This window comes from Palaemon carinicauda, chromosome 5, assembly GCF_036898095.1.
Source record: "Palaemon carinicauda isolate YSFRI2023 chromosome 5, ASM3689809v2, whole genome shotgun sequence".
In the NCBI taxonomy this organism is placed as follows: Eukaryota; Metazoa; Arthropoda; class Malacostraca; order Decapoda; family Palaemonidae; genus Palaemon; species Palaemon carinicauda.
The window spans coordinates 112,516,185-112,526,184 of record NC_090729.1 but is presented as its reverse complement, the minus strand read 5'-3'; the positions used below and the strand labels follow the sequence as shown (position 1 = coordinate 112,526,184).

General features: G+C 36.0%; 1 protein-coding gene across 1 annotated transcript in view; it reads left to right on the top strand.

Annotated features, from left to right (window-relative positions):
* The window catches only part of LOC137640514 (peroxidase-like), a 51,070-nt gene that overhangs the window by 16,300 nt on the left and 24,770 nt on the right, over positions 1 to 10,000 (top strand). The window contains exons 4-6 of the mRNA XM_068373040.1: positions 5,275 to 5,365; positions 8,087 to 8,278; positions 8,909 to 9,108. Of these exons, the coding sequence (XP_068229141.1) occupies positions 5,275 to 5,365; positions 8,087 to 8,278; positions 8,909 to 9,108 (483 nt within the window). The remainder of the gene's footprint in view (positions 1 to 5,274; positions 5,366 to 8,086; positions 8,279 to 8,908; positions 9,109 to 10,000) is intronic.

Sequence of the window (10,000 nt, the reverse complement as noted above, 5' to 3'; positions counted from 1 at the left end):
AGTTTGGTGAACAAATCTATCTTGGGGAGTAAGAAGGCATCAAATCCTAGTTTAGTATACAAGGAAAATAAAGTCCTCATGAAATCCTAATACATTGTTACTACAGTATTATCACTCAAAGATTACATTCCTACAGATCTATTTGGAAAGGCAATAGTTCGCCTGGGAACATCTCACAGAACAGAATGCTCCTCTATGAACAAGCGAACAAAAAATAATGAAAACCTGGGAACATCTCACAGAACAGAATGCTCCTCCATGAACAAGCGAACAAAAAATAATGAAAACCTGGGAACATCTCACAGAACAGAATGCTCCTCCATGAAAAAGCGAACAAAAAATAATGAAAACCTGGGAACATCTCACAGAACAAAATGCTCCTCCATGAACAAGCGAACAAAAAAAAAATGAAAACCTGGGAACATCTCACAGAACAGAATGCTCCTCCATGAACAAGCGAACAAAAAAATAATGAAAACCTGGGAACATCTCACAGAACAGAATGCTCCTCCATGAACAAGCGAACAAAAAATAATGAAAACCTGGGAACATCTCACAGAACAGAATGCTCCTCCATGAACAAGCGAACAAAAAAATAATGAAAACCTGGGAACATCTCACAGAACAAAATGCTCCTCCATGAACAAGCGAACAAAAAAATAATGAAAACCTGGGAACATCTCACAGAACAGAATGCTCCTCCATGAACAAGCGAACAAAAAATAATGAAAACCTGGGAACATCTCACAGAACAGAATGCTCCTCCATGAACAAGCGAACAAAAAATAATGAAAACCTGGGAACATCTCACAGAACAGAATGCTCCTCCATGAACAAGCGAACAAAAAATAATGAAAACCTGGGAACATCTCACAAAACAGAATGCTCCTCCATGAACAAGCGAACAAAAAATAATGAAAACCTGGGAACATCTCACAGAACAGAATGCTCCTCCATGAAAAAGCGAACAAAAAAATAATGAAAACCTGGGAACATCTCACAGAACAAAATGCTCCTCCATGAACAAGCGAACAAAAAATAATGAAAACCTGGGAACATCTCACAGAACAAAAATGCTCCTCCATGAACAAGCGAACAAAAAATAATGAAAACCTGGGAACATCTCACAGAACAGAATGCTCCTCCATGAAAAAGCGAACAAAAAATAATGAAAACCTGGGAACATCTCACAGAACAGAATGCTCCTCCATGAAAAAGCGAACAAAAAATAATGAAAACCTGGGAACATCTCACAGAACAGAATGCTCCTCCATGAACAAGCGAACAAAAAAATAATGAAAACCTGGGAACATCTCACAGAACAGAATGCTCCTCCATGAACAAGCGAACAAAAAAATAATGAAAACCTGGGAACATCTCACAGAACAGAATGCTCCTCCATGAAAAAGCGAACAAAAAATAATGAAAACCTGGGAACATCTCACAGAACAGAATGCTCCTCCATGAAAAAGCGAACAAAAAATAATGAAAACCTGGGAACATCTCACAGAACAGAATGCTCCTCCATGAACAAGCGAACAAAAAAATAATGAAAACCTGGGAACATCTCACAGAACAGAATGCTCCTCCATGAACAAGCGAACAAAAAATAATGAAAACCTGGGAACATCTCACAGAACAGAATGCTCCTCCATGAACAAGCGAACAAAAAATAATGAAAACCTGGGAACATCTCACAGAACAGAATGCTCCTCCATGAACAAGCGAACAAAAAATAATGAAAACCTGGGAACATCTCACAGAACAAAATGCTCCTCCATGAACAAGCGAACAAAAAATAATGAAAACCTGGGAACATCTCACAGAACAGAATGCTCCTCCATGAAAAAGCGAACAAAAAATAATGAAAACCTGGGAACATCTCACAGAACAGAATGCTCCTCCATGAACAAGCGAACAAAAAATAATGAAAACCTGGGAACATCTCACAGAACAGAATGCTCCTCCATGAACAAGCGAACAAAAAATAATGAAAACCTGGGAACATCTCACAGAACAGAATGCTCCTCCATGAACAAGCGAACAAAAAATAATGAAAACCTGGGAACATCTCACAGAACAGAATGCTCCTCCATGAACAAGCGAACAAAAAATAATGAAAACCTGGGAACATCTCACAGAACAGAATGCTCCTCCATGAACAAGCGAACAAAAAATAATGAAAACCTGGGAACATCTCACAGAACAGAATGCTCCTCCATGAACAAGCGAACAAAAAATAATGAAAACCTGGGAACATCTCACAGAACAGAATGCTCCTCCATAAACAAGCGAACAAAAAAATAATGAAAACCTGGGAACATCTCACAGAACAGAATGCTCCTCCGTGAACAAGCGAAAACAAAAATAATGAAAACCTGGGAACATCTCACAGAACAGAATGCTCCTCCGTGAACAAGCGAACAAAAAATAATGAAAACCTGGGAACATCTCACAGAACAAAATGCTCCTCCGTGAACAAGCGAACAAAAAATAATGAAAACCTGGGAACATCTCACAGAACAAAATGCTCCTCCGTGAACAAGCGAACAAAAAATAATGAAAACCTGGGAACATCTCATGAAAACCTGGGAACATCTCACAGAACAGAATGCTCCTCTGTGAACAAGCGAACAAAAAATAATGAAAACCTGGGAACATCTCACAGAACAAAATGCTCCTCTATGAACAAGCGAACAAAAAATAATGAAAACCTGGGAACATCTCACAGAACAAAATGCTCCTCTATGAACAAGCGAACAAAAAATAATGAAAACCTGGGAACATCTCACAGAACAGAATGCTCCTCCATGAAAAAGCGAACAAAAAATAATGAAAACCTGGGAACATCTCACAGAACAGAATGCTCCTCTATGAACAAGCGAACAAAAAATAATGAAAACCTGGGAACATCTCACAGAACAGAATGCTCCTCCATGAAAAAGCGAACAAAAAATAATGAAAACCTGGGAACATCTCACAGAACAGAATGCTCCTCTGTGAACAAGCGAACAAAAAATAATGAAAACCTGGGAACATCTCACAGAACAGAATGCTCCTCCATGAAAAAGCGAACAAAAATTAATGAAAACCTGGGAACATCTCACAGAACAGAATGCTCCTCCATGAAAAAGCGAACAAAAATTAATGAAAACCTGGGAACATCTCACAGAACAGAATGCTCCTCCATGAAAAAGCGAACAAAAATTAATGAAAACCTGGGAACATCTCACAGAACAGAATGCTCCTCCATGAAAAAGCGAACAAAAAATAATGAAAACCTGGGAACATCTCACAGAACAGAATGCTCCTCCGTGAACAAGCGAACAAAAAATAATGAAAACCTGGGAACATCTCACAGAACAAAATGCTCCTCTATGAACAAGCGAACAAAAAATAATGAAAACCTGGGAACATCTCACAGAACAGAATGCTCCTCCATGAAAAAGCGAACAAAAAATAATGAAAACCTGGGAACATCTCACAGAACAGAATGCTCCTCCATGAAAAAGCGAACAAAAAATAATGAAAACCTGGGAACATCTCACAGAACAAAATGCTCCTCTATGAACAAGCGAACAAAAAATAATGAAAACCTGGGAACATCTCACAGAACAGAATGCTCCTCCATGAAAAAGCGAACAAAAAATAATGAAAACCTGGGAACATCTCACAGAACAGAATGCTCCTCTGTGAACAAGCGAACAAAAAATAATGAAAACCTGGGAACATCTCACAGAACAGAATGCTCCTCCATGAAAAAGCGAACAAAAATTAATGAAAACCTGGGAACATCTCACAGAACAGAATGCTCCTCCATGAAAAAGCGAACAAAAATTAATGAAAACCTGGGAACATCTCACAGAACAGAATGCTCCTCCATGAACAAGCGAACAAAAAATAATGAAAACCTGGGAACATCTCACAGAACAGAATGCTCCTCCATGAACAAGCGAACAAAAAATAATGAAAACCTGGGAACATCTCACAGAACAGAATGCTCCTCTGTGAACAAGCGAACAAAAAATAATGAAAACCTGGGAACATCTCACAGAACAGAATGCTCCTCCATGAAAAAGCGAACAAAAATTAATGAAAACCTGGGAACATCTCACAGAACAGAATGCTCCTCCATGAAAAAGCGAACAAAAATTAATGAAAACCTGGGAACATCTCACAGAACAGAATGCTCCTCCATGAACAAGCGAACAAAAAATAATGAAAACCTGGGAACATCTCACAGAACAGAATGCTCCTCCATGAACAAGCGAACAAAAAATAATGAAAACCTGGGAACATCTCACAGAACAGAATGCTCCTCTATGAACAAGCGAACAAAAAAATAATGAAAACCTGGGAACATCTCACAGAACAGAATGCTCCTCCATGAACAAGCGAACAAATAATAATGAAAACCTGGGAACATCTCACAGAACAGAATGATCCTCTATGAACAAGCAAACAAAAAATAATGAAAACCTGGGAACATCTCACAGAATAGAATGCTCCTCCATGAAAAAGCGAACAAAAAATAATGAAAACCTGGGAACATCTCACAGAATAGAATGATCCTCTATGAACAAGCGAACAAATAATAATGAAAACCTGGGAACATCTCACAGAACAGAATGATCCTCTATGAACAAGCAAACAAAAAATAATGAAAACCTGGGAACATCTCACAGAATAGAATGCTCCTCCATGAAAAAGCGAACAAAAAATAATGAAAACCTGGGAACATCTCACAGAATAGAATGCTCCTCTATGAACAAGCGAACAAAAAATAATGAAAACCTGGGAACATCTCACAGAACAGAATGCTCCTCCATGAAAAAGCGAACAAAAAATAATGAAAACCTGGGAACATCTCACAGAACAGAATGATCCTCCATGAACAAGCGAACAAAAAATAATGAAAACCTGGGAACATCTCACAGAACAGAATGCTCCTCCATGAAAAAGCGAACAAAAAATAATGAAAACCTGGGAACATCTCACAGAATAGAATGCTGCTCTATGAACAAGCGAACAAATAATAATGAAAACCTGGGAACATCTCACAGAACAGAATGATCCTCTATGAACAAGCAAACAAAAAATAATGAAAACTTGGGAACATCTCACAGAATAGAATGCTCCTCTATGAACAAGCGAACAAAAAATAATGAAAACCTGGGAACATCTCACAGAACAGAATGCTCCTCTATGAACAAGCGAACAAAAAAATAATGAACAATTATTCTGGCACTAAAGTATTATGATTCTTTTTTCCAGCTGTCGTAAAACCATCTGGGGAATGGAAGCCTGAAGATATTGCCCCTCTAGGAGAAGTTCTATTGGAAACTTCTAGGATTCTCGCTCGCAGGTAAAATTATTATCTTGAATATAGTCAAAATAAAAAATGAACAATAAAAAGCTATTTTTGAAATATTTCGACGACGTTGTTATATTTCTAAGGGGTCGTTTTACCCCTTTGGAAAATTCCCTAACTCGCATTCCAGTGGTTAAGCGTTCGAGTCCCCCCCCCCCCCCCATAGTTTTCAAGTAATGTCAGTAACACTGTCCTTGTAAGTTGAGTGTGAGGGCTTTTTGGAACGCCTATATGTCTCAAAGCCGAGTCATCAGCAGCCAGTGTCTGGCCGTCCATGGTCCTAGCTTGGATAAAGAAGGGAATTGCTTCTGCCGCTCATGAGTGTCTTTTAAACTAAGTATTATTTTTAAAGACATATGAAGGATTTTCACCTTGAGTTCGCAAACCTGTTAGAGAGAGAGAGAGAGAGAGAGAGAGAGAGAGAGAGAGAGAGAGAGAGAGAGAGAGAGAGAGAGAGAGAGAGAGAGAATCGAAAACTCATAATTAGAGTATGGGTATTTAACTGTATAGTAGCTATGACAATTTAAACCTAGGTACATTATTCAGCGAAGAACTATATCACTGAAGAATTCTTTACGGCTATTGTGTAAATGGGTCTATATCTTTGATTTCAATGGTTCGAATTTCGGCTAGGTCAGAGGAAGTCTGATGGGATACGTATCTGTGTAAACAATTATATATATATATATATATATATATATATATATATATATATATATATGTATATATATATATGTATATATATATATATATATATATATATATATATATATATATATATGTATATATGTATATATTACATATATATGTATATATATATAAATTATATATATATATATATTTATATACTGTATATGTGCGATATATGTTTATATTTATAACATATGTATATACATATACACGCGCACACAAACACATACATATACATTGTATATATAGATGCGTGTATATATATATATATTTATATATAAATTTTTATATATATATATATATATATATATATATATATATATATATATATATATATATGGTAGGTATAAATGTCTGTACCATATCAAATGTATTTCATGTAAATTATACTGTACATTTCAGAACAATCATTCGTATACATACTTACTAAAATACCATTTAATGACCAAGCTAAAACTGCCTGAGGAAAGTACCACTTGAATCAAATAACAATTAATCATAACATATTAATAACAGAGGCCATTACGTCTCTGGGCAATGAACCTTATCACTCAACGGTCGATTGGATTATGCCTTTGTATTGTACAACAATAACGCTTTTTGCATTTACATACCTATACAACAAGCCGATAATAATCCATAATGGCATTTGAATTACATCCTGCGTTTTATTACATTCATTGTCTCGTAATGAAAATATCACTGACATAATCATCTTGTTTGATAAAAACTACATTTATAATTTGGAGTTTGGAGCGTTTTGTCGTTTTAAAGGTCACTCATGAATGGCAGAAGCATGGGACATTGACATTGCCTTATCAAGCGGGTCAATGCCCTGGAGACTTACTATATATACATAAGATCAGCGCCCAAGCCCCTTCTCCACCCAAGCTAGGACAAAGGTGGGCCAGGGAATGGCTGCTGATGACTCAGCGGATAGACCTATAAGCTCCCCAATCCCCATCCTTAGCTCACAAAGATGGTGAAGTTGCAGCAACCAAAGGAACTAGCGATTTTGAGCTGGATTTGAACCCCAGTCTGGCAATCACCAGGCAAGGACGTTACCACCAGGCCACCATAACCTGCCCTGTTTATTTACGGAATTATCTTAACTGTTTCTTTACTAGTTCCAAATTGAAGTTTTAAGTTTGCTTTAGCTGGAGAAGGAAGTTCGTAATAAAACGTTTAAAGCGAAAAACCACCTATTAGAAAATGCACGTTGTGAACCCCAGGTAATGTATTCATGTAAACGTAAAACAAACATAGTTAGTCAATATCATTGGCAGTCCCCACCCTTTATATGTACGGTTAAATGCCTCTTCCGGAGCTGTTTATATTGTTAGCCTGAATTGAAAATGACATTAATCACTTACGCTACCAGATATGATACCATTTTCCATGGACATGTAATGTGATATCTATTTTGAAGCATCTATATCTTCTTTGTGTTGAATATAACTTTCTCTTAATATCTCTCACAACTTGTGATGGCCGATGTGGTAACGTCCCTAACTGAGTCATTCTCAAACTCGTTAGTTTCTTTGGTCGCTGCAAGTTCAACATCCTTGTGAGCTAAAGAAGCGGGGTTTGGGGAAGCCTATAGGTCAAATTTGAACAATATTATTATTATTATTATTATTATTATTATTATTATTATTATTATTATTATTATTATTACCAGCCAAGCTACAACCCTAGTTGGAAAAGCAAGATGCTACGAGCCCAAGGGCTCCAATAGGGAAAAATCGCCCAGTGAGGAAAGGAAAGAAGGAAATACATAAATGATGAGAATAAATTAACAATAAATCATTCTAAAAACAGTAACAACGTCAAAACAGATATGTCCTGTATAAACTATTAACAACGTCAAAAACAGATATGTCATATATAAATTATTAACAACGTCAAAAACAGATATGTCCTGTAGAAACTATTAACAACGTCAAAAACAGATATGTCATATATAAACTATAAAAAGACATTACTGATACACTTCAAAGCCACATTAATTTTCCCTGATCCCAGATTTGACCTGACTCAATATGAAATGTGGATGCTGTTGCCAACTGTGGACGTCAGCAAAACTGACATTGCACAGTTCTGCCCTGATTTTGCCTCACATATAGATTGCAGTGCAGGAATTTACAGGCGCTATGACGGCCTTTGCAATAATTTGCAAGTTCCGACGTTAGGAGCTAGCCGGAGTGTCTTCGCAAGGTAAGAAAGACGTTTAATCAAAATTAGATTGTATCGAGTTTCAGAAGAAAAAACATTTGCATGTTTACTGCTACTGTTTATAAGACGATAAGAGAAATTAAGTAAATAAGATCTTCTCTCTCTCTCTCTCTCTCTCTCTCTCTCTCTCTCTCTCTCTCTCTCTCTCTCTCTCTCTCTCATATACATATATATATATATACATATGTGTGTTTGCATATGTATATATACACTGATATATGTATATATATATATATATATATATATATATATATATATATGTATATATATATATATATATATATATATATATATATATATATATATATACTGTATATATACATATATATACACACACATATATATATATAAATATATATAAATATTTATATATATACATATATATATATATATATATATATATATATATATATATATATATATATATACACGCGCGCGCGTGTGTGTACATGTGTATGTGTACAAAGCACATTATCAAATAAAAAATAATGTTTCTTTTTCATTTTCAAAGAAAATTTTGAAGAGTAAGAATAATTTGAAAAATTATCTTAAAATCTAATGAAATCTATAATAGAAATAATCATATTTTGGCGCATCCTCCTCACCCCAAAGGTTAGTACGCCCAGCGTACAGCGATGGCTTGCAAGCACCCCGGGAGAGCGTGGTAAGAGGGGCATCCCTTCCGAATCCCAGGCTTGTATCAACTAAGCTTCACCGAGACGAGGGTTACCACGACCATGCCGTGACTCTCTTCCTGATCGCCTGGGGACAATTCATGGATCACGACTTCACACTCACTGCAACACCGCTTGGTACTATAAGGGATATTATTAATCATCATCATCATCATCTCCTACGCCTTTTAACGCTAGGGACCTCGGTTAGATTTCGTCAGTCGTCTCTATCTTGGTCTTTTAATTCAATACTTCTCCATTCATCATCTCCCACTTCATGCTTCATAGTCCTTCACTCTTATCATCATCTCCTACTACTCCTATTGACGCAAAGGGCCTCGGTTAGATTTTGCCAGACGTCTCTATCTTGAGCTTTTAATTCAATACTTCTCCAATCATCATCTCCCACTTCACTATTCATTGTTCTCAGCCATGTAGGCCTAGGTCTTCCAACTCGTCTAGTGCCTTGTGGAGCCCAGTTGGAAGTTTTGTGAACTAGTCTCTCTTAGGGAGTGCGAAGAGCATGCCCAAACCATCTCCATCTACCCCTCACTATGATCTCATCCACATATGGCACCCGAGTAATCTCTCTTATATTATCAATAGCATTGCTGAATAAAAAAAAGAGATGCTATTTAGGTGTATTATCAAGTATCATTAAGTGAGCCATCTTCTCCGATGTCATCCTTACTCTTTAAATATCTGGCCTTGAAAATTAATCTCGTTAACGAGAAATATTTAAACGAAAACTCTATCATGTTATATTCTCCGGTGAAATGTTGGTAATATTTTGTGCATACATATTATGACATGATCTAAATTAATAAATGTTCAAACTTCTTTCATCTTCGTGGTTAACTTTAGAGGGGGTTTCATATGTATACACACAATATATATATATATATATATATATATATATATATATATATATATATATATATACTTGTATATATATGTGTATATATATATATATATATACATATATATTTATATATATATATATATATATATATATATATATATATACACG